Here is a 25,490-nt window from a genome sequence, read left to right as displayed (position 1 = left end):
CAGGACCAGCCACATAGAAGAGATGCCTAGAGAAATGTATGAGATAAATGGTGCAGAGCTTCCATGCTATCTCCCAGTGCATCATTCTCCGCCCCGCCCCCCGCCCCGAGATCTCCACCTGTTCACCAACTCAGAAGCTCTCTGAACTCAAGCCTTCATTACATAGGCATGATTGATTAAATCGTTGACCATCTGCGATTGATTCAACCTCCAGCTCCTGCTCTCCCCTCCCCAGAGGTCAGGTGTTGAGACTGAAAGCTTCAACCCTGTCATCACCTCGTTAGTTCTCCAGGTAACTAGCACCATCCTTAGGTGCTTTCCAAATCTCACCTGATCAATGTTACAAAAGACACTTTTATCACTCTCATCACTTAGGAAATTCCATGGGTTTTAGGAGCTCTGTGCCAGAAACAGGACAAATATGGTCTTCAAAATGCTTTGATAACATCCCTCTAAAAGAGTATGGAAGACTAGATACTCTTTTGTGCATTTTAAACCAAATATCTAAAAATTCTCATCATAAGTTTAAATAGCTGCAAAGAATAAAATTTCCAACAAGTTATAAATACTGACATTTAAAAAATAAGTCACAGCATTCTTTTAAATATTCCCAAAATATGGAAATGATGGCCGTCATTATCCATTACAAAACTAACAAACAAGAAGGAGCTCTTCTTTTTAACGGTTGAATATTTTACATTACATTTGTACCCTCCTGAACTTGTATTTCCATTCTATTGCCTCCAAGGATTTTAAATATGTGCTTTTCATAAAATTCTTTATTAAAAAGTAAATTTTTTATTGAAATATAATACACATAAATACATCATAAGTTTCTGGCTCAATACATTTTTACGAAGAATATACACTCATCTAATAGCCAGCATTCAGATCAAGAAATAGGTTGTAAAATATTTTTAGCACCCCAGGGTTCTCTCTTGGGTCCTCTTCCACTGTCCTGACTTCTAATCTGGGATAATAAATATAATAACCAACAACGGCCAGATCATATATAAAAATAGAGCTTGGATCCACAACCTGCAGCAGCCTACCCAGGAAACCAACCCCTTATCTATCATAACCCAATAAGCCAGGCTGCTGTAAGTTGGACTAGTAGGAAGTCAGATTGCTAGCTTTAATAACAATCTAGGAAACCAAATAATAACTTCTGTAATAATTGATCCTGAATGCCCAGGGTTTGATTAATAACTGACAGCTTCCCTAATTTTTGTCCCTGCGTCCAGCTTAAGACCAACTAGAGAAAGCTAAATATGTACCCCTAGACAGTCACATAGGTGCCCCCTTCTGATTAGCCCACTTACAGCTTCCCCCATGTCCACAGCCTCCAGTCATAGCACACCTGAAGCCTTCCTCTTTTTCTACTACTAATGTTTCCTACTTTTCTGCCTACCTTTGAGTCTTTGCCCAAACTCAGGTGATGGCAGCTGACTCACTTGTTATTGCAAGCTCTGAATAAATGGCCTTTGCCTGTTCTCATTTAGTTGATCTTTGTTTATTTCTACAAATCCCAATATATTTCGTGTCTGGATCTTTATGCTGTAAAATTCATTCATATTATGTATAAGTGTCATTAGTTTGTTTTTATTGATATATAGTGTTACTATATCACAAATTATTTCTCTATTTTACTGTGATGGATATTTGGTCTTTTTCCAGCTTGGGGCTTTTATGAATAAAGCTGCTAGACAAATTGATACATATCACGTGCTGACTGTATGTTTATGTGGAACTTTTGGGTCTTGGGTAGGTGTATTTAGCTTTAGCACGTACTGCTAAACAGTTTTTCAAGGTGGTTAAACCAATTTACTCTCCCACAGGCAGTATAATCTGATAGAATTTTATCCTAATATATACTTTTTTATGCTTGGAAGTCTTTTATTGATCTTTTTATGCTTCAGAGTCATTCTTCTATGCAGACAAAGAGTGTATAAATTGAAATTTGATATAAACAAACTTCTGTGACCATGAGGCTATATTAAAATTTATGTTTTGCACTGAGTTATCGTTATTAGTAGTACCGCATTGATCAAATCAAAATAACGTGTTATGAATTTGAGAAAACAGTAATAAACAGGAAAAGCAAAACTGTATTGGGAAAACATTACTTGTAGAAATAATTAAAGTTTTTAAAAATTAGTTTATGCATCTGTGGATAAGAATTATTTCTAGAATGAGAATATTCGGCATCACTTTCTTATTTTAGATTTTTGTTTATGTTAAGTGCTAAGAAACTATGTTCACAATAATTAGACAGGCATAGAAGATGTCTATTATCACTCAGTTCTTTGAACTACTGTTGAGTAAAAATGTCCCAATGGGATCAGATTGCCATTAGCTAGAAGGGCCAGATCCTTACTAATTCCTCAAAGCTCTTCTCCATCATCGAAGAAGGCAATTATGTCTGTCTCTGGTTCCAGGTAAAGTGTTGGATAAACAGGACTCTCGCATATTCCCGAGACCCGGTGTTGGTTTCAGTGGCAGGACAGCCTACGGTTCAGATCGGCGAGGTGGAAAACCGCGCCCTCCACTGCCGGGGTCTCCGGATGGAGTCCGGCTGAAGGCGCAGCGCGGCGTGCACGGAAGCTCCGGCTCCCTCGCCACGCCCACTTCCTGCCCCATCCCGGGCTTTTCCAGGTCTCCTCTTCCAATGAACCGGATGCTCCGTCAGTTAGCTCCTCCGCGTCCTCCGGTGCTTCCCGGCTCCCTGGCAAGGCCGCAGGCATCCACGCGGGGACGGTCAGGGGGCTCCCGGCGGCTGGCCTGGCAGGTGTAGGGCGCCGGTAGGAGCTGGGCGCACACGGTTACCGAGCGTGGAGGAGACACGTCCCTGCGGCGATGGGTGCCAGGGGCGCTCCTTCACGCCGGAGGCAGGCGGGGCGGCGACCGCGGTATCTGCCCACCGGGAGCTTTCCCTTTCTCCTCCTCTTGCTGCTTCTCTGCATCCAGCTCGGTGGAGGACAGAAGAAAAAGGAGGTAGAATGAATCCTCTGGGCATTCCCGGGAGGGACAGGACGGGTCCGGGCAGGCGGGCCGCGTTCATAGGCAGCCTTCCCGCGTTGCTAGGCAGCCGGGCCGCCAGGTGTGGGCGATGGCTGTTTTGGGGAGCGGTTGAGAGGCCTTTGCGCAAGTCCTTTGGGTTCCACAGTTTCAAAAGTGGGGTTGCCCAGTGCTTTCTCAAAAAACAACGAAGCATCGTCTTTTGTGCGCCTAGCACCTCACACCTTTAAGAAACGGAGCGTTTTTGACCCTTACTTAAAGGCAGAGTTTCGGGGCCGTCGAGTCAGTAAAAAAGAGTGTGTTGGATGTGAAAATACCGTTTAGGAGTATTTCAAACCTATAGGAACGAGTTGTCCCTTGTGTTCATTACCCTGCTCCCTTCGTTATCCGTTTCAGGAGGCAACAGCATATTGAGACCGTGTTTAAAGTTATTCTGTATTTTATATACATTTTTAAAGCTGTATGTTTTTCTTTATATTAAACTCAAGGTATAATTGTGCGAATAACCTCACATTTAGGTTGCGCAAATTTATTTGTGAAATTCAGATCACCTGATTTCAATCTTAGTCCTGTAGTAACTCTGATGAGCACGCGGATTGAAGTAACTGACCGTATTTAAAGTGGTTGTAGAGTTATTTGTGAATTTCAGTTATCCATCTCTACCTTGGATGGTTGATTTAGTGGGATTGGAAAAAAAAATATTTTGGAAATGTAAGGTTTCTAATTGTACGTCATTTTAGTGAGAGTGTCTCTCCATATTAATTGCAAGTAGTTTTTCCTGGTGAAGTTTTATTTACATACACGTGGCTCTAATTCGGGTTTCAAATATTACCGCAACTTTCTTGATGGCTGGGTGGAAAGAGTGAAAAAACAGCCTCACACACAAGTAACTCTGATTCTCTTTCTCTTTACTCCTTGCCTGAAACAACTCTGAACTCAGTATTTTGCCTTCAACTTTTTTATTTTAACTTTTTTTTACTTTAACATAAAAATAGGCCTTAGTGAAATTAGTGATGTTATAGTAAGAGGTTTGGTGAAGAACCACTGTTAAATTAAGACTGTATTTACAAATATAACGATTTTTTTTGCCTAGCATTGGGTATTTATATACATTTCTTAGATTTCATAGTTTTTCTCTTTTTAAATTTTTTTTATCTTAGAACCTTGCCAACATATTTAAAATTTATTTTTATATTTTTAAATTTAATTTTATTTATTTTTATACAGCAGGTCCTTATTAGTCATCAATTTTATACACATCAGTGTATACATGTCAATCCCAAGCTCCCAATTCATCCCACCACCATCCCCACCCCTCGCCGCTTTCCCCCCTTGGTGTCCATACGTTTGTTCTCTACATCTGTGTCTCAATTTCTGCCCTGCAAACTGGTTCATCTGTACCGTTTTTCTAGGTTCCACATATATGAGTTAATATACGATATTTGTTTTTCTCTTTCTGACTTACTCTGTATGACAGTTTCTAGGTCCATCCACATCTCTACAAATGACCCAATTTTGTTCCTTTTTATGGCTGAATAATATTCCATTGTATATATGTACCACATCTTCTTTATCCATTCATCTGTCGATGGACATTTAGGTTGCTTCCATGACCTGGCTTTGTAAATAGTGCTGCAGTGAACACTGGGGTGCGTGTGTCTTTTTGAATTATGGTTTTCTGTGGGTATATGCCCAGTAGTGGGATTGCTTGGTCATATGGTAATTCTGTTTTTAGTTTTTTAAGGAACCTCCAGACTGTTCTCCATAGTGGCTGTATCGATTTGCATTCCCACCAACAGTGCAAGAGGGTGCCCTTTTCTCCACACCCTCTCAAACATTTGTTGTTTGTAGATTTTCTGATGATGGCCATTCTGACCAGTGTGAGGTGATACCTTATTGTAGTTTTGATGTGCATTTCTCTAATAATTAGTGATACTGATCAGCTTTTCATGTGCCTCTTGGCCATCTGTTTGTCTTCTTTGGAGAAATATCTATTTAGGTCTTCTGCCCATTTTTGGATTGGGTTGTTTTTTTAAAATTGAGGTACATGAGCTGTTTATATATTTTGGAGGTTAATCCTTTGTTCATTGATTCATTTGCAAATATTTTCTCCCATTCTGATGGTTGTCTTTTCATCTTGTTTATAGTTTCCTTTGCTGTGCAAAAGCTTTTAAGTTTCATTAGGTCCCATTTGTTTATTTTTGTTTTTATTTCCATTACTCTAGGAGGTGGGTCAGAAAAGATCTTGCTGTGATTTATGTTGAAGAGTGTTCTTCCTATGTTTTCCTCTAAGAGTTTTATAGTGTCTGGTCTTACATTTAGGTCTTTAATCCATTTTGAGGTTATTTTTATGTATGGTGTTAGGGAGTGTTCTAATTTCATTTTTTTACATGTAGCTCTTCAGTTTTCCCAGCACCATTTATTGAAGAGACTGTCTTTTCTCCATTGTATATCCTTACCTCTTTTGCCATAGATTAGATGATAGGTGCGTGGGTTTATCTCTGGGCTTTCTATCCTGTTCCATTGATCTGTATTTCTGTTTTTGTGCCAGTACCATATTGTCTTGATTACTGTAGCTTTGTAGTGTAGTCTGAAATCAGGGAGTCTGATTCCTCCAGCTCCGTTTTTTCCCGTCAAGATTGCTTTGGCTATTCGGGGTCTTTTGTGTCTCCATACAAATTTTAAGATTTTTTGTTCTAGTTCTGTAAAAAATGCCATTGGTAATTTGATAGGGATTGTATTGAATCTGTAGATTGCTTTGGGTAGTATAGTCATTTTCACAATATTGATTCTTCCAATACAAGGACATGGTATATCTCTCCATCTGTTTGTGTCATCTTTGATTTCTTTCATCAGTGTCTTATAGTTTTCTGAGTACAGGTCTTTTACCTCCTTAGGTAGGTTTATTCCTAGGTATTTTATTCTTTTTGTCGCAATGGTGAATGGGATTGTTTCCTTAATTTCTCTTTCTGATCTTTTGTTGTTAGTGTATAGGAATGTAAGAAATTTCTGTGCATTAATTTTGTATCCTGTAACTTTACCAGATTCGTTGATTAGCTCCAGTAGTTTTCTGGTGGCATCTTTAGGATTCTCTATGTATAGTATCATGTCATCTGCAGAGAGTGACAGTTTTACTTATTCTTTTACACTATGTATTCCTTTTTTTTCTTTTTCTTCTCTGATTTCCATGGCTAATACTTCCAAAACTGTGTTGAATAATAGTGGCAAGAGTGGACATCCTTGTCTTCTTTCTCATCTTAGAGGAAATGCTTTCAGTTTTTCACCATTGAGAATGATGTTTGCTGTGGGCATAGTTTTTCTTGAGAAAGGGAGAAGATTTGAAAAGTAGTTTTTTGTGTGTGTAGTTTACCAGAGCAGAGGGCATTAAAAACATTGAGGAACTCCATGCAAATTCTGATGATTTATCTCCTAGAGAGACCATTGTAACCATGGTAACTTTCAGTTGGGAGGAAAAAAAAAAAGTCCCAAAAAGAAGTCTAAAAAGTGTACATCTTGAAAGCGTCTTAGCATCTCCAATTGTAAGACTGCTTTAACATGTGACATTTGTTAATTTAGTGTAATTATAAATTGTGATAGCATCTATTTCCATTAAATATTTTTTATAAAGGTTATTTTAAAAATGCAAAATTAAGGAGAAAATTGTTGTGGATTTAAAAAGGATGTCTTCCAAAACTTTTATTTCTGTTAAATAGGAGAGCCTAATGATACTACATGGTGATATTGTAGAATACACATATTTTATTTAAGGAAAAGAGCAAAATAACATATAGTAGAAGTTTTAATACTTTATGTTAAATATGTTTAATACTTAATTTATTAATTAACATATTAACAAATTAATTGTTAATAAATGTTAATTAACATTTATTAATTAACATTAATATGTTATTAAACATATTAAGTAATTTAATACTTAATTACATATGTTTAATACTTTATGTCTCTGAAATGCAGTCTAGTTCAGTATCTGGTACTCAGTTCAAAAGCTATGATCTCGAGCTTCCCTGGTGGCACAGTGGTTGAGAATCTGCCTGGTAATGCAGGGGACACGGGTTCTGGGAGGATCCCACATGCCGCGGAGCAACTAGGCCCGTGAGCCACAACTACTGAGCCTGCACGTCTGGAGCCTGTGCTCCGCAATAAGAGAGGCTGCGATAGTGAGGCCCATGCACCACGATGAAGAGTGGCCCCTGCTTGCCACAACTAGAGAAAGCCCTCGCACAGAATCTAAGACCCAACACAGCAAAAATAAATAAACTAATTAATAAACTCCTACCCCCAACATTTTCTTTAAAAAAACAAACAAAAGAACTATGATCTCTTCCAATACCGGAAGAAAAACATTCTTTCTTGGAAATATTGGTCACAAGTGTGTTACTTTTCTAGGGATATTCCAGAGTTGTTTTGAACATATGTGGCGGCTGCTGCTGCTTTTTTTTTTTTTTTTTGCTTAGTTTAGAACCTGTTGCCCGGTATAAGATTTGACACAATTGAGCCAGAAAATATAATAGCTGGAACTTAATTTACTACAATAAATAGTACAAACATAAGTACTGGAATAGTTGACTTGGCATGGATTGTGTATTCTTTTGTTCTGGGGAACCCAAACGGAAATCTAAAGTTGAACCTGGAATCAGGAATTGGACGTTAGTTGCTTTTAAGGAAGTAACATTTATGACAGTAATAGTTACCACCATAGATTTTTGAATAGAACTGATGGTCCAGTTACAATTCATATCCTATCTAATTGACATCAAACCACTTAACTTCTCTGAATTTTAGTTTTGTTTAAAAATACAGGTATAGGGCTTCCCTGGTGGCGCAGTGGTTGAGAGTCCGTCTGACGATGCAGGGGACGCAGGTTTGTGCCCCAGTCTGGGAAGATCCCACATGCCGCGGAGCGGCTGGGCCCGTGAGCCATGGCCGCTGAGCCTGCGCATCCGGAGCCTGTGCTCCGCAACGGGAGAGGTCACAACAGTGAGAGGCCCGCGTACCGGAAAAAAAAAAAAAAATTAAAAATACAGGTGTAATACTTACATCTCAGTGTTGTCATTGGGATTAAATAAGACTGTATTTAAAGTGTTTAGTGCAATGCCTAGAGCATAACAAATGATCAGTAATTTGGTAGCTGCTATTATGTATTCTTCATTCAAATGAAAGATAGACATGATGAGATCCTAAAATGTGATAAAAATTTTTTTCAAATTAATTTTTTTGCTAAATAAACTGACTTTATAATAATTGTAAATTGTATAGTTTATGGAATAAAATGTTCATTACTTATTTTATTATGAAATACTGAGAATTCCAAACTCTAACATTGCTTGAGAACTTCCCAAGAGGAGATTTTACCTCATGGAAGAATTGGTAGTATTCATGGATTTGTGTATGTGTGTCTACATATATAGGTATATATTTGTTTCTAAATGAAGACATTTTCATTCATCAAAAAATAATTTTGTCATATTCTTTATTTAAGAATATAGTCAAGAGAAATAGTTAAATAGGCACAGAAAATTGACGGGAGATTTTTATGGTCAGTTTCCTTAATTACATTGAATAAAGTCATGTTAAGTGATTTTTGAATCCTCATGTTAAGTGACACAGATTTGTGGGAGACTTTAGCTTCTTAGTAGTATATCATTTGCATTTCTGATGCATCATGGGTTTCCATTATTTTGACAGTTTCTCTATTTCTTATATTGTTAACACTTATCAGTTAATCAGCTTCATTTAGAATTCTTTTAATCTCTAATGACCTCATATAGTAGAATAAAAGCTCAAATTCTGTAATGATTTCCAGTGGACTTAATGACTTTACCATCATCAAAAGCAGCTACCGTCAGCCCTTCAAATCCGGGGGTTTTGTACCTGCAGACAGAGAGGGCCGACTGTACCACACTATTTTGTAGCATGAGGGACTCGAGCAGTTTCAGATTTTGGTATCTGCTGGGGTCCTGGAAGCAATCCCCCTTGGATACCGAAGGACAACTATAATATAATAATTTATACTTTCTGCAAAAAAAATGATTAGCGAATAGGCTACAACATGTAGGTAGCAGCTCATAGATATATTTTAAGAGAGAAGTAGTGTTATTAGTTGCCTCTGAGATAACTTCTATAAGCACACTTTACACTGAGATGTATATATCCAGTTACTCTTTAGTGGCACAGCCTTGAAATAGAGACTTTAGTGTCTTAGCAAATGATAGGGAGAGGATGGAGGTAAGAGATGGATTTTGATTTTACCTTTAAGCAGAGAACTTAGGTGGAAGAAATAGCTTGTAAACATATGAGCACAACTTAAAGAAATGCATAGTAATTATACTTTGATATGTATACACATACACCTGTCATGCTGATGTCAGGCAGCTGTGTCAGCTAAGTTAGATTTTTGTGTACAGTAACTCCTTGAAGAGTAATTGGGAATGACAGGTCTTACTTAAAATGGCCAAAACTGCTTGTCAATAACTTTGAGGCTTAGCCTGCCGCAGTTTCATGGATAATGGCAGAAGGCATGGGATTCCTGGGTCACAGGCGGACAGGTTATTGCAGTAATAGAATTGCCAGAGTATCAGCGTTTGTGCTGGTGATGCAGGCCAGCTGACACCTGTGAATGTAGTGAATTTCAGAGCAGGAGAGGACCTTGAGCTTATGGAACCCAAATCTTTCATGATGGGCAGTAAACATATTTGACTTCAGCCTTAGAGGGAGTCACTATCTTTATTAAATTGGGAAGTAAACAAACCTGATCTTCGTTCTAGAAGGGACAGTGTCTAGCAGAGCTGTGTGCTACACAAACATCCTTGAACAGATAGCCTAGAACAAAGTCAGTCAGTACTTGTCCTTGCAAGTTTTGTAGAAACCGTGATGAACCATCTGCCTACACAAGGGATCTAACCTGGGTCAAAAGGGAACACTTCAGGATATTTTCCTCCACATAAAACAGCAGCATGTTCAGCCCCTTCTATATGTGTTCTCTTCTACGTGGAAGACACAGAGAAAGGGAAAGGGCAGAAACATGAAACTTGAGCCACAGATTCATCAGCTATTTGTTAACTGTTTTGGGCTGCATTTGCTTGTGCATATTCTCTTTAGCCTTAAATAGTGAGTTTGGTTGTGAGTGTGATCAGTATGCCTGTGACTACCTTAGTAGTCTCCAGGTTTATTTGGTGTATTAGACCATGTGATGATTGCTTCTTTCCATAAGACCGCCACCTGGAGCATCATGCTAATTTCACCAAGATAGATTTACCTTTGGCTAAGTATAGGAGTAACTCTTTTCCTGCTAGATCATGAACAAATGTAACACTGTGTGCATGAATACGTGTGGACCAGATAGGTAGTATTTACGTCAGTCTCTATCCAGTTTTTATTCTCTCCGTTGGCAAGATTTCTGCAGCTTCTCAAATTGAGCCTAAGAACCTGCTGTATAAAAAAATAAATAAAATAAAATTCAAAAAAGAAAAAAAATTGAGCATACCTAAAAGGGAACACTCAATCCTTTCCTCTGCCCATCTGGCCCATCTGTTTTCTCATTGCTGTCAACAGTGCTGTTTTATGGGGAACAAATTTTAACCTCGTTTTTTTTTAAGTAATCACTTGCCATATATAATACTATATCTTTGTAGCTCTTATGTTTTGCACGTTGTACACAGAGAGGCTGACTTCACATAATTTCTTGCAGAGTCATACATAGATTTAAGGAGAGCATCTTGCAAAAATATGATTCCTCTATTATATGTAGATATGTAAAACATAAATATTTAGTTTGAATAGTAAAATTTCAAATATATTATTCAGAAAAATAGTATTTTTTTCATAGTAATTGATATCTGTCTATCTCTCTGCCTGCTTGCCTGATTGTCTCTGTTTAATGTCAGAAGGAAAAAGGTCAGTGTCAACAGTGAACTTATGTTACAGAGTGTTTCACAATCTGTGATAAAAGTCCTAACTTAGAAGTATAGCATCCTGAAGCCATTAATGAGTTGAAAAAAGTTAGGAATAAAAGGAAGTCTTTACTAGCATTTATTGTTATTACATTTTTGGTTGCTCGTATCAAGATACCTAACTAGTTTGATGTGTGGAAGTGAAAAGGAAATTTTCTTTCCTCTGTATGTTACTATGAGAACTCAACCATCTTTAATGAAAAGGGGCACTTGAGTATAGGTTAGATAAATTGTGGTACTGATTTTATTAAATGGAACTGTTTATTTTAGATGTGTATTTTTAGAGATGGCTTAATATTGCTTTCAATATGATTTGACTCAACTTTTGGAGAAATATTGTGGTTCAGTGTCTTCTCTGCTTAGAAACAAAGCAAACCATTGGAAAGTTAGTTCATAAGATTTTTGTGGTAAAACTTAAGGTACAAGATTGATTACAAATTGTAAGATCTGTTTACTATTCATATTAGATTTAATGAGATACTGTCCTGTAATTTAGTGAATTTATTAACAAACTTGGGAGTTGGAAATAAGGCTTATTTCAGGAAATGAAAAAAAACATAACAGGAGAGTTGATAGAAGATAGAATGCCAGGCATTTCACCTAAACTGTTTATAATCATCACAGTATCTTGGTGATTGTGACAGAGTTTTGTTTGCCTTACCTTTGTCTTTGTTAACAGTATACCTTGGTTTAAGTAGTAGGAGCAATTGGGACTATCCCAAGCCCCAAGCAATCATTTTGTTAGTCAAAGATTATCATGATTATCCGGTACCCTGCAAATTATTGGTTTAGGAGTGATCACATGATACAGTTATGTGGGGCTTTTGGAAGTTTCCTCCTTCTTCATAAAGGACCCAAAGTGGGGTAATTCTTTCTTCCTGTCTTTGGATATGTGTATGAGAATGTGATGCATTGTTGAACCCATCTTGTAATCACAAAAAGTACAAGCCTGAGGGCAAAACCAGTAAGTTTATGCTGGCAGAGTAGAAAATTGGGAAGAACATGGGTACTTGATGGCATGACTTAACTAGCCTTGTAAATGCTTCAACTCCGGACTCCTTGTTATATGAGTTAATAAGCTTTCTTATTGTTTAAGACATTTCAAGTTGAATTTCTGATTTTTTGTATTTGAAAGCGTTCTACTGAGGAAGGTCCTCTTGGATTAAGGGTTTTGCCCGTGACTGTACAACTTGTCAGTTTACAGCCTTACCCCAAAGAACTCTTTCTACATTATGTTTTAGTAACCGGGCCTTTGTGAATTAGTTATTAAATATTAGTGGAGGACCATTTAAGTATATATAGCTGTCCCCAGTCTTTGGATATCAGTTGTCAGTATTAGAAGTTTGTGTATGTTTCGGTGTCATTGAAGTGCATTTTCATGTTCCTCTTATTAAAATAACTTTATTGTATGAATTGAAATTCTCTATTCAAAAGTTATGTCCAAAACGTTGTAGGAAAGAAATTGGGCATAAATTTATTATGTGCTTTAAAAATTATTAGCCCAAGAACAGAGTGGAAGAGAGTAGTATGTCCAAGATATATTTGCTGTATGCTTTTTTCTGTTTGAATGTTTTTAAGAAATACTTATTCCTTTTGCTTTTGTGTAGGTAATAGATTGATACGTAGTTTCATTGTAAAGACATGCGAAATAAAATTCAGGAAGATACTTAATTTTATTTTTTAAATGATCATGTTTTAATAATGTTCTTTTAGTTAACATCTGAGTTAAGATTAAGCAAAAGAAAAACTGGGACCTTCCTCAAAGATCAGGCTTTGTGCGATGCTTTGTGGAGTGGCTTTGCTGTGTCTTGCTCTTGTTTCCTGTGCATTTTTCCTCTTGGAGCCTTTATGGGGAGAAAGAGTGGCTGAGTCCAGGTGTAACACCATCATCATGGCACTCATTCAGCATAGCTTCCTACGGAGAGCAGCATGAGTCACAGGCTTTGATGTTGGCGCCTATTCCAAACCATAAAGCAAATGTCGTGTGTGTGTGTGTGTGTGTGTGTGTGTGTGTGTGTGTGTGTGTGTGGTGTTTAAACACTGCGTTATAGAATGATAGAGCAGGAAAGTCAGATTTCAGGCTAAATAACAAAGCTGGGACTAGGAGGGAGTTTTCCTGCCTCCAGAGTTGCTATTTCTGCATCCCCGTGCTCAGTAATGCTGTCTTGTCTCTGCCCCTCCCCTCTTTATTACTTTAAGTGTACTATCATTTCCTCTGTCTTTTCATGGCTGATCTTTTCTGAACTTCTTCACGGGTACTTGTTTTGTAAACTTCAAAATGATTACTGGTTTGGCAGCTCTAAAACAAACCTATTAATACTGCTTAGACTTGACCCCTTTGAGAACATAATTTATAAAATTAGGCCATCTGTTTCTTTATGAAGCTGTTTAAATAAATGAAATTAGTCTAAGGGAAGCCTAAGTCACAAGAGTCAGAACTCTGTAACCTACATGGATGACGAAAGTATGTAAGTTTCTGTTCCACCTGTCTTCCCCAAATAGTGCTTCCTACAGTCCCTAATGCTAAGGAAAGCCTTGTCATACATCTCTTTGCCAGAGCCAGAAATCTGGGCACATTCACTTAGTTTTCAACGTTTACTCAGTCGTGACTTTATTCAACATCCCTTCCTTCACCCCAGCTGAAGATGTCCCCTGGGACTTCCTAGCCAGTGCTGTCTTGGGGGTGCTCTTTACATGGCTCTAGGATGCAATCCAGTGTTCTTTGCATGTTCTTGAGTGCTTTTCCTGAGTGAGCCTTTGTCTGACTCTCCTGTTTTCTATCTCACCACTGTTACATGCTTCCTTCCAGTGTTAACTTAAGCAGGGTACCCCTTCCCCGGGTCAGATAGATAGATGTCTGTGCTTATTCTTTATGGCACTTAAGTGAATTATTGCCTATTGTCTGTCGTTACTGTTGTTCTACAAGCCCTTTGAGGAGAAGGGTTGTGGGTTTATTTTTGTATCTGTATTTCCATATTCAAGCATAGTGTCTTGTACTTGGTAAATGCTTAGTAAAGTTACTTTGGTCGAGATATTTAATCTCTCTAAATTATCTGTAAAGTGGAGATAGTTTGTTAGTCCCTACTATAGAGTTGTGAGCCTTACATGAGATAATCCTCTAAAGTATACTTAGCATAGTGCCTGGAACATAGTAAGTTCTTATTGAACGTTAGCTTTGGTGCTGATATTGGTGAATGACTGCAGGATGTTCTGTGGTTTGTTTTATGTTTCCAAAGTGAATTTTCATGAGTAGCATAAGTTGATTTGGCATTACAAAAGAAACTTTTAAAGGCATTTGATATGCATAATTTTTCATGAATACTTAATTTTCCTATGTGACAGATTCTGCTACTAAATTGGCTCTTGAGAAAATGTCATCGTTCCTTTCTTCAGATGATTAAAGATTTGGCAGTAACCATTTGATCATGGTTACTTTTCCTATTTGACTTCTTACAGCATTTGACAGGTGCTCAGTGTAGCCCTGTTTGGGGTTAACCTATTTGCAGTCCTTTGGGCCTCTTAGAACTAGAGGTCTATTTCTCTCCCCAGGTTTGTGAAGTTTTCAGCTATTATTGCATTAACTATACTTTTTGTCTCTTTTTCTTTCTCTTCTCCTTCTGGAATTCCCAAAATGCAAACATTGTTCCTTTCATTGTGTCCCATAATTCCTATAGGCTTTCTTCACTCTTTTTCATTCTTTTTTCTTTTTGTTTTTCTGACTGGATAATTTCAATTGTCCTATCTTCCAGGTCACTGATTCTTTCTTTTCCATTGTTGAGTCTGGTTTTGAAACTCTCTATCGAATTCTTCTGATCAGTTTTTATATTTTGGTACTTTAGGATTTCTGTTTGGGTTTTTAAAAAAAATTTCTGTTTATTCTACTTCTTGTTTTGTTGATGCATTGTGTTCCTAATTTCATTTAATTGTCTGTCTGCATGTTCTTGTAGGTCACTAAACTTCTTTAAGAGGGTTGTCTGACAGTTCATAGATCTGCATTTTTTTTAGTATCCATTATTAGAGCTTTATTAGTTTCCTTTGGTGGTGTCATATTTACCTGATTTTTCATGATCCTTGATTCCCTACATTGGTATCTGCACATTTGAGTAAGTGGTTTCCTTTTCCAGACTTTGCACTTTTGCTTTGACAGATACAGTACTTCACCAGTCAGTTCAATTTGGGTTTCTGGATGCCACGACTCCTACAGAGGTACTTTTGCTTTCGGATGGATGCTGAATTTTTGTTGTTGAGGGGAGGGAAGGATAAAAATGAGGGCTGACTTATGCTGACATGTTGCTGACATCACTCCTATTTCTTTTTTTCAAAAGCTCACCACCCTTGACGTTTGTGACTTGACCCTTACATGGCTTTATACCAGAATGATGGATAGCATAGATTATTAGAACACCACTATCACCTCTACTATTTTTTTTGCTATTGATTTTATTTTATTTATTTATTTTTGCGGTACTCGGGCCTCTCACTGTTGTGGCCTCTCCCGTTGCAGAGCGTAGGCTCAGCAGCCATGGCTCACGGGCCTAGCCGCTCCGCGGCATGTGGGATCTTCCTGGACTGGGGCACGAACCTGTGTGCCCTGCATAGGTAGGTGGACTCTCAACCACTGTGCCACCAGGGAAGCCCTATTTTTTATTTTTTTTAAATTTATTTATTTTTGGCTGCCCTGGATCTTCTTTGTGGTGCGTGGGCTTCTCATTGCAGTGGCTTCTTTTGTTGCAGAGCACAGGCTGTAGGCATGTGGGCTCTAGAGCACAGGCTCCGCTAGTAGCTGTGGTGCGTGGGCTTAGTTGCTCTGCGGCATGTAGGATCTTCCCAGACCAGGGCTTGAACCCTTGTCCCCTGCACTGGCAGGCAGATTCTTAACCACTACGCCACCAGGGAAGCCCTTTGCTATTGATTTCAGTTGTCACTTTTCTTTGGCGTTTAATGAAGCCTGTGACACTCTGTATAATTTGGTTTGGTGATTTGCTTTCTCATTGTCTTTTTTCTTATTTTACTGTTTGGTAGTCTTATAGAATGGAATTAGAATGAGAAAAGCAGGTAATGTGAATTCTAGCCCCATTGTTTATCTTTACAAATTATCTATTTGGACCACAATTTCCTTCTTTATAAACTAGAGATAATTCCTCACATAGGGTTGTTTTGAAGACGAAATGAAATAAAATGTGAACTTTACAAAATGTTAAGGGTTTTATGAAAGTTAGTTCTGAAAAATGATACGTGGGTTCCAGTTTCTTTGATATAAACTCTGGGCTCTTGGGCAAGGCACTTAACCTTTTGAAGCATCAGTTCGTTGAACTGTAAAATGAGAACATTGAACAAGATCATGATGTCTGAATCTGGGGAAAATAGGGAAAGTTTCCCATTGGCTGTCTGAAATTATAAATGTTTTTCATTTATGGCATAAATGGATTTTTCTGGCATGAGCATCTGTAACGTATGTTAGATTTTTAAAATGTTAAAAACTATTGGATTAAACGTTTGCTTAGATCCTTTCTAGATGGTATGATTATATGAAATATGGTAATAGAATGATTTATGGTAGTTTCTTTATATATCAAAGGTAATTTTATGTCTTAGAGGTTGAATCTTAGTAATATTTCTGCTCTTATTTGATTACAATGTCCTTATCGTAAAGAAGCTTAACTAATACTAGTTTTCAACAATTTGAGTTATATGATCCACAGAGGATAACCAAAACTAATTGTGGCAGAGCTATTTCAGTTTTTATTTGCCTATCAGATAGCAATTAGATTTATACTTGCCTTATATTTGCCTGTTTCAAATATGTAATCTAAAAAGCCACAAATTAAAACAATAAGCTATTTTTGTACATTGCTGTGGTATTCAGAATACAGCATAGGTGCTATATCTGCAGTAATTCATATAGATAAGAAAACTTAGAAAAGTAGTAATTTGAGTACAATCATTTGCACTGGCCTCTAGTGTTCAAGATACATATTAGCAGCATAAAAGGAACCTATTTCATTATCTAAAAAAGGAATTGGTGAGGGAAATAGGGTGTTGTTTTCCTTTTCTTCGTATCTCTTTTCTTTGTAAAGCTACTAATGTAAAATTAGGTTAGGTTAGCCCTATGGCATTTTCTACACAGATTGCAGTCCTTTGGTTTATGTATTTTCACAGGATTCCATCCTGTCGTGGTAAGTAGATGATCCCAGGGACCTTTCTGTATTGTTTTCCTGATTTGTTACTAAAATCTAAACTTCTTTAGTGTGGGAAGTTCCTAGTCTTACTTGTCTGTGTCATCATAATCATAACAGAAGCCCAAAGTAGATGAGTCTTTTATGTTTTATGATTGTTGCTTATTGGTTTCTTAAATACGTTGGGAATGTTTTTCATATTACGTCCATTTTGATTGTTTTAAATAGAAATAATAGTATTGAAATAAATGGTAGAAAATAAGTGTATTTGAGTGTCATCTTCCTAAAATACAGCACCTTACTGAATAAAGGGCCATGTCACTGACATTTCTCTAAAATGTGATCTACCATTCCTTTTTTCCAACAAATGTTTGTTGATGAATACGACATGTCAGGCACCATACTGGATTTTGGAGGTAAAGTGGTGAACAAGACAGCCACTGTCCTGATGTATCCTATAGTTCATAGTCCTGTAGGAGATTCAGACAGGAAAATAGGCAATTATAGTATGGTGTGAGAAATGCATAAACTGGGAACTGTTGGGTGCCGTGGTGTTATGTTAGCACATTGGGGTCAGCTGAAAACTGAAGATACACATAGGAGATGGCTTAATGAAGGGAGAAGTATTCTAAGAAGAAGAAATAGTACTAGTAAAGGTCAAGAAGTATGAAAAAACACAACAAATTCAGGAAACTCAAAGTAGTTCGACATGGTTCAGCTTAGAATGCACAGGGTGGGGGAGTGGCAGGGTTGAGGCTGGAATGGAAGCCAGAGTCAAATCCCAAAGGACCTTGCAAGCCATGTTAGAGTCTAGACTTGACCTTGAAGTTCGTGGGAGGAACTGAAGGGTTTTATCTTGGAGGTGAGGATGAGGTTTATAATTAGGAGGGTTGCTCGGGGCCTGCTGTGGAAACTAGCTTAGGTGGGAATGCGAAGTTGGAGGAAGAGCAGCGGTCTGTTCAAGAGGCTACAGCAGAACTGGATGTGAGAGGCAGTGATGACTTGTCGAAGGTTGTGGCAGTGAGAATGCAGAATGATCACTGGAGTTTTGAGTTCTGGGAGCCAGATGAGGCAGTTCTTGGTGGTTGATTGTGTGTGGGATGAGGGAAAAGGAAGTAAGAATAACGACTACATTTCTTGGTAAAAGGGAAATTCTATTTACTGAAACGGGAAACAGGAGAAGGAAGAGATTTTGGAAGGAAGATAACATGTTCACTTTTAAGGATTTGCGCGATGCCCATGTGAAATCTAAACAGGTGTTTGAGAGGCAGTGGAATGTCTGGATACGGACCTATGATCTGGGCTGAAGATGAAATGGATTTGGAAATCATTAGCATCAATGGGAATTGAGTTTTTGGTGGTGGTTCAAAATCCCCACGCCAGATTTAGGCGGAGCAGTTTAACTGTAGTGCTAGGGTGGAAACTAGAAGGGAGTGAGTGGGTTAGTGAATGAGTGGGTCGTGAGGAAGTAGACACAGCCAACTCTTCTCATGAAGCACTTTTGTTGTGAATGGGTGGCGAGTTAAGTGAGTGGTAGCTGGAGAAGAGGTTGACATGGAGAGGGAAGATAACTGAAGTAGAGCCAGGTGGCTGAGAGGATGGGAGCAAGGAGTGGGAAGCGGAGACCAGCAGGTGGAATTAGCTTCATACACGAATGTGGTGGTAGTTCTCAGCGCTGTTCACAGGTAGTTTTGGGTTTTCTTCCATGCCTGTGACGGGATTGCACTTTCCTACTCCTGTGAACTCAGGCATGGCCCCAAGACTGACTTTGGCCCATGAATTGTGAGCAGATGTGTCACATGTCAGTTCTAGGCAGAAGCTCCGAGGGTCATTACATGCCTTGCCATAGTCTTTTTCCCTCTGGCGCAGTGACTGGGAATGTTTGATGCGGTGGGTGCTGTATCAGCCTGCGTCCTCTAGTGAATAGGATGTGCAGAGTCTCCCTGCCAACCCGTAAGTTGGAGAAATCCCCCATTATTTTTTTAAATACTGAGATCTGGAGCTGTTAGTGCTTTGTAATTTAAGCTCTTTGGATTGTTCCAAGGAATATTGACGTCTCTTACCTTTCAATGGGAGAAATGGATAAAAGAAGCGGGTGCAGTTGCAGGCACATTTGTTCTTTTGTTGGCAGAGGTGGATGTTTTCTCTGTGAAATGGAAGGTAAACTAAGAAGGAGGGATAAGCTGGTAGGGCGGGGAGGTCTAGAACAGTGAATACAGTCTTAAATAGCTAGAAGAGGTATTAGGTAATTTGCCTAGAATTACCCATTTTAAATAGCTAGAATAGGTAATTTTACTCAGAAAACACAGAGGCACTGTTATTATAAATACAAAGGTGGTTTGTGAATGTATTAGTTTTCTATTAATGCATAGCAAATTATTGCAAATTTAGTGACTAAAAACAACTCATTTTTTTAAATCTCATAGTTTCTACAGGTCAGAAATCTGGGTTCTCTGTTAGGGGCTCACAGGTGTGGCTGAAGTTCAGGTATGGCTAGGCTGCGTTCTCATCTGGAGCTCTAGATCCTCTTTTTAGCTTACTCAGGTTGTTGGCAGAATTCAGTTCCTGGCAGTTTTAAGGACCCAGTTGTGTATTTTCTTGCTGGCTGTATTCTCTCGGCTCTTTAAGGCCACACTCAGGTCCTAGCCGTGTGGCTCTCTCCATGGTCAGTTTAAAACATGGCTGTTTGCTTTCTTCCAGGCCAGTAGGCTCATGTCTCTGACTCTTCACTTACTTTGGAAATGCTCATCTAATTTGGTCTGGCCCACTCAGTATAATCTCCCTTGTGAGTAACTAAAAGTTAACTGACTACGTTTGCACATCTTTGCCGTATAAGGTAACATACTTATAGAAGTGCTGTTCTGTCACGTTCACAAGTCTTGTCCATACTCATGAGGAGGGAATTATATAAGGGTTATGGGTCTCTGGGGATTTTTTTAGAATTCTACCTAGTAAAGTAGGTGAGCTTGCACTTTTAGATTTTTCCATATTTTTAAGTGGTGGCTTATAAAATCAACATAAACAGTTATGATAGTCAGTGTATTGGACAACATTATTTAATATAAGACTTCTGGTAAGGCTGTAAAGTTGAAGTGATAAAATTGAATTGATAATAAAATGGAAGTATCAGAGTTCAATCAGAAAAGCAGGAGCTCAAGAAGATGAGCATGCATGTATGTATGTGCATGTATCCATATCTGGATTTGTTACAGAAATCCGACTTTATGTAATGGTGGAGGCTGGTGTAGTAAGGATATTGTCTGCATGTTTGCTGCTGGAGTTTGTGGTCCAAGAGCAATTGCGAAGGGAGGATGCTGTACGGTGGGAAGAATAAGAACAAGCTGAACCTCTGAGGATGGAGTGAAACCATCCTCAGTGATTTTTAAAGCTCATAGTTCTGAAATTGCATAGTAAGGAGAAAATGGTTATTCACAAAAATACGTAGTTGGAAATGATGAGAATTACTTTAAACAGCTCCCTCATCTTGCAGCCGCAGGATACCAGTTAAACTGATAAATAAGTTCAAAGAGTAATAGACATTTTCTTTTTCACATGGGAAACTTACAATTAAAATTAAAAAGAAATTTTCAATCTGCCTAAAACTTAATTGTTTAGTGAAATATATTTTTAAAATAAATTTTCTTCCATTAACTGCTTTATAGAAATGTTTCCCTCCCACTCACCCCATTATAGGATAAATCACTGTTCCTCTCTCAGATATTTACTCAGGATTTCAAAATAGAAAAATTATTAAGTTCAGATGTTTTTTCCACTTTTATGGCTGTTACTTTATATATCTTTGTTAGCCTCATAGCAAGGGACCCTGCATTTATAAATTGCACTTATTAATATTATAGAGAATATTGGGAAGATACCTAAATTGGGATAGTCATGTTTCGATTTAACTATCCGCTAAAACATAAAATAAAAGTGATTTCTTGTCTCATTTGAAATATTCATGCTAGCACCTTACCTTCATTCAGCTGCTAACAGACTGGTATTATAAAAAAGTAATACTATGGAATCCATTGTCTACTTTCTTATTACTGAGTCAGAATAGTGTAGAATATCAAGATAATGCCTTAATAAAATTGACAGTTAATATGGTATTATCCTATACTGTTTTGAGAGATACATATATCTTTTTAATAGTGACTTGTGTTTGTGCCTATACCTAAGCATAGTTGTCAACAGCTTTTAGAGAGCTACTTCTCATCTTGCTTTCCTGCTGTGGCTTTCATATTTTTATCAGATTTTATTACATTTTTTCTAAATTGTTTGTTGTGCCAGAGCTGTTTACCATGTCAGTTCTTTCTTCTTCATAGACACAAGCTAGACTACATTTCCCAGCCTCCTCTACATTTACTTAGGGCCATGTGATGAAGTCATGGTGAATGGAATGTGAATGGAAGTGATGTCTGTCATCTCTAGCCTGGCCTTAAAGATTGCCCCTTGGCTTGTGCTGATCGTCCACTACCCTGTTTGGAAGAGTCATCAGGATTGTATCACAAGCTTCCCTGTGAGGGTCTGTGTTACTTTGCCTCTGCAAATTGAAAGGTAGAAAGGGAGAGAGGCCACTGTTCTTTAGAAGTAGTTGAGGCAGATTCATGGGCAGATGTTTGCAGCATCAGCCAGGAATGTCCTGGACACCTCTGTGTTCACTTACTCTTGTTACTGTAACAAATTATCACAAACTTACTGGCTTACAACAATACAGATATAGTTCTGGAGATCGGAAGTCTGAAGTCAGTCTCACTGGGGTAAAGTCAAGGTGTGGTAATAAGAATTGTGTTCCTTTGGAAACTCTGAGGGGAGAATCGCTTTCCTTGTGTTTTTCAGCTTATAAAGGCTGCTTGAATTCTTTATGATTCTTACTTGTATCACTCCAACCTCTTGCATGTATCCTTACATCTTATATTGACTGATCCTCTTGCCTCCCTCTTTTATAACCCTAATGATTATAATGGGCCCACTCGACTAATGTAGGATAATCTCCCCATTTCAAGATTCTTTTTTTATTTCAAGTATAGTTGATTTGCAATGTGTTAATTTCTGCTGTAGAGCAGTGATTCACTTATACATATTGAATATATATGTATATATATTCTTTTTTATAGTCTTTTCTGTTATGATTTATCTCAGGATATTGAATATAGTTCCCTGTGCTATACTGTGGTACCTTGTTGTTCATCTCAAGATTCTTTACTTAATCACATCTGCACAGTTCCTTTTACCATGTAAGGTCACATGCTCTGAATTTCTGGGAATTAGGATGTGAACATCTTGCAGGGATTGGAGGGGAGCATACTGTTTAGCCCATCGCAACTACTCACTTAGCTGTTATAGATGAAGAAACTTGGTGGAAGCCTTCAAGAAATAAATCCAAGAGCTCCAGGTGAGCTCTTGAGAATCCCATGCTCTGAGATTGTTGGTAGCTGCTTTTCTTACCTTAGTTTCTCCTGCACTTCTCAATGGCATTCTAAGCGTCTTTTTTTTCTTTTTTAATAGATTTATTTATTTATTTTTGGCTGCATTGGGTCCTCGTTGCTGTGCACAGGCTTTCTCTAGTTGTGGCGAGTGGGGGCTTCTCTTTGTTGTGGTGCACAGGCTTCTCATTGTGGTGGCTTCTCGCTGCGGAGAACGGGCTCTGGACGTGTGGGCTTCAGTAGTTGTGTCATACAGGCTCAGTAGTTGTGGCTTGGGGCTCTAGAGTGCAGGCGCAGTCGTTGCGGCATGTGGGCTCAGTAGTTGTGGGTCACGGGCTCTAGAGCACAGGCTCAGTAGTCGTGGTGCATGAGCTTAGTTGCTCCACGGCATGTGGGATCTTCCAGGACCAGGAGTCAAACCCGTGTCCCCTGCATTGGCGGGCATCCGATTCTTAACCACTGCGCCACCACAGAAGTCCCTAGTCATAGTTCTTTTAACTCTTGACCCTGTCCTTTTGGTTAAGCCACTCTGACTTTCTGGGTCACAGTACTTTTGTTAGTTAAAAAATTAGAGTTGAGCTAGATCAGATATGCCTTTCAGCTTTCACATCTTATCATTCGTTTTAATGAAAGAATTGAAGAGTACTTCAGGGCAGTAGGGGAAGCTTTATTTTCAAAAGAGCACTAAATTTAATATTTTTTCAATTAAAAAGAATATTTCCTAACTTATTGTTTCTTTAGTTAGCCACCACTGATCACTCTCCTAGTGCTATCACAGCACATTTAAAAATTCTTCTCTCAAATATTAGCATACTGTCCTTTATATTACTCACCTTCAAATCTCCCATAGAACTTAGTCTAGTATCTTGCTCAGATCAGGTACTTACTTAAGTATTTGTTTAACACTCTAAGTAGTGGCAAGCATTAGGTACACAAGGTCTCTCTTAACTGAAATTAAATAGTAATTGAAAAGAGGCCAGCTTATTAATCTAGTTAAAATGATGAACAGTATTTTAAAGAAGGGAAATTATCTAAAATTAAAATTATAAAAATTTATTCAATTGATCATATGCTTAAAATTTAGCTTTTAATTGAAAGTAGTCATGATTTATTAGAATGAACAAGGAATGAATAAGTGCTCATAATTTTTGGTGTGAGTTTTCTCAATAAAATTATATGATAGCATAGTCAGACATCTTCAGTTAATGCTTGACTTGGAGTATGATTCTGGAAGTCATTTTCATAAAAATATTTTCAGGTTTACCACTTTTCTCAGGGGTGCCTCTCAGTTCTTTGATATTCATATCATTCTCTTTTTTTTTTTTTTTTTTTAAACATCTTTATTGGGGTATAATTGCTTTACAATGGTGTGTTAGTTTCTGATTTACAACAAAGTGAATCAGCTATACATATACATATGTTCCCATATGTCTTCCCTCTTGCGTCTCCCTCCCTCCCACTCTCCCCATCCCACCCTTCCAGGCTGTCACAAAGCACCGAGCTAATATCCCTGTGCCTTGCGGCTGCTTCCCCCCAGCTATCTACCTTACTACGTTTGTTAGTGTGTATATGTCCATGACTCTCTCTCGCCCTGTCAAAACTCACCCTTCCCCCTCCCCATATCCTTAAGTCCGTTCTCCAGTAGGTCTGCGTCTTTATTCCTATCTTACCCCTAGGTTCTTCATGACATTTTTTTCCCTTAAATTCCATATATATGTGTTAGCATACGGTATTTGTCTTTTTCTTTCTGACTTACTTCACTCTGTATGACAGATTCTAGGTCTATCCATCTCATTACAAATAGCTCAATTTCATTTCTTTTTAAGGCTGAGTAATATTCCATTGTGTATATGTGCCACATCTTCTTTATCCATTCATCCGATGATGGGCGCTTAGGTTGTTTCCATGTCCTGGCTATTGTAAATAGAGCTGCAATGAACATTTTGGTACATGACTCTCTTTGAATTTTGGTTTTCTCAGGGTATATGCCAAGTAGTGGGATTGCTGGGTCATATGGTAATTCTATTTGTAGTTTTTTAAGGAACCTCCATACTGTTCTCCACAGTGGCTGAACCAATTCACATTCCCACCAGCAGTGCAAGAGTGTCCCCTTTTCTCCACACCCTCTCCAGCATTTATTGTTTCTTGATTTTTTGATGATGGCCATTCTGACTGGTGTGAGATGATATCTCATTGTAGTTTTGATTTGCATTTCTCTAATGATTAATGATGTTGAGCATTCTTTCATGTGTTTGTTGGCATTCTGTATATCTTCTTTGGAGAAATGTCTATTTAGGTCTTCTGCCCATTTTTGGATGGGGTTGTTTGTATTTTTGTTATTGAGCTGCATGAGCTGCTTGTAAATTTTGGAGATTAATCCTTTGTCAGTTGCTTCATTTGCAAATGTTTTCTCCCATTCTGAGGGTTGTCTTTTGGTCTTGGTTATGGTTTCCTTTGCTGTGCAAAAGCTTTGAAGTTTCATTAGGTCCCATTTGTTTATTTTTGTTTTTATTTCCATTACTCTAGGAGGTGGGTCAGAAAGGATCTTGCTGTGATTTATGTCATAGAGTGTTCTTCCTATGTTTTCTTCTAAGAGTTTGATAGTTTCTGGCCTTACATTTAGGTCTTTAATCCATTTTGAGCTTATTTTTGTGTATGGTGTTAGGGAGTGATCTAATCTCATACTTTTACATGTACCTGTCCAGTTTTCCCAGCACCATTTATTGAAGAGGCTGTCCTTTCTCCACTGTACATTCCTGCCTCCTTTATCAAAGATAAGGTGTCCATATGTGCGTGGGTTTATCTCTGGGCTTTCTATCCTGTTCCACTGATCTATCTTTCTGTTTTTGTGCCAGTACCATACTGTCTTGATTACTGTTGCTTTGTAATATAGTCTGAAG

At 38.1% G+C, this 25,490-nt stretch overlaps 1 protein-coding gene across 2 annotated transcripts in view; it reads left to right on the top strand.

Moving 5' to 3' along the window:
- Positions 1-2,570: 2,570 nt before the first annotated feature.
- Positions 2,571-25,490, top strand: part of TUSC3 (tumor suppressor candidate 3) — a 195,659-nt gene continuing 172,739 nt past the window's right edge. Inside the window, exon 1 of one of the 2 annotated variants that reach the window (XM_032618595.1) lies at positions 2,571-2,994. In XM_032618595.1, the coding sequence (XP_032474486.1) occupies positions 2,857-2,994 (138 nt within the window). In that variant the 5' untranslated portion in view covers positions 2,571-2,856. The remainder of the gene's footprint in view (positions 2,995-25,490) is intronic. The other variant, XM_032618594.1, reaches the window with a different exon arrangement.

The sequence above is a fragment of the Phocoena sinus genome, chromosome 21 (genome assembly GCF_008692025.1).
Source record: "Phocoena sinus isolate mPhoSin1 chromosome 21, mPhoSin1.pri, whole genome shotgun sequence".
In the NCBI taxonomy this organism is placed as follows: domain Eukaryota; kingdom Metazoa; phylum Chordata; class Mammalia; order Artiodactyla; family Phocoenidae; genus Phocoena; species Phocoena sinus.
This window is presented reverse-complemented; position numbering and strand designations above follow the sequence as displayed.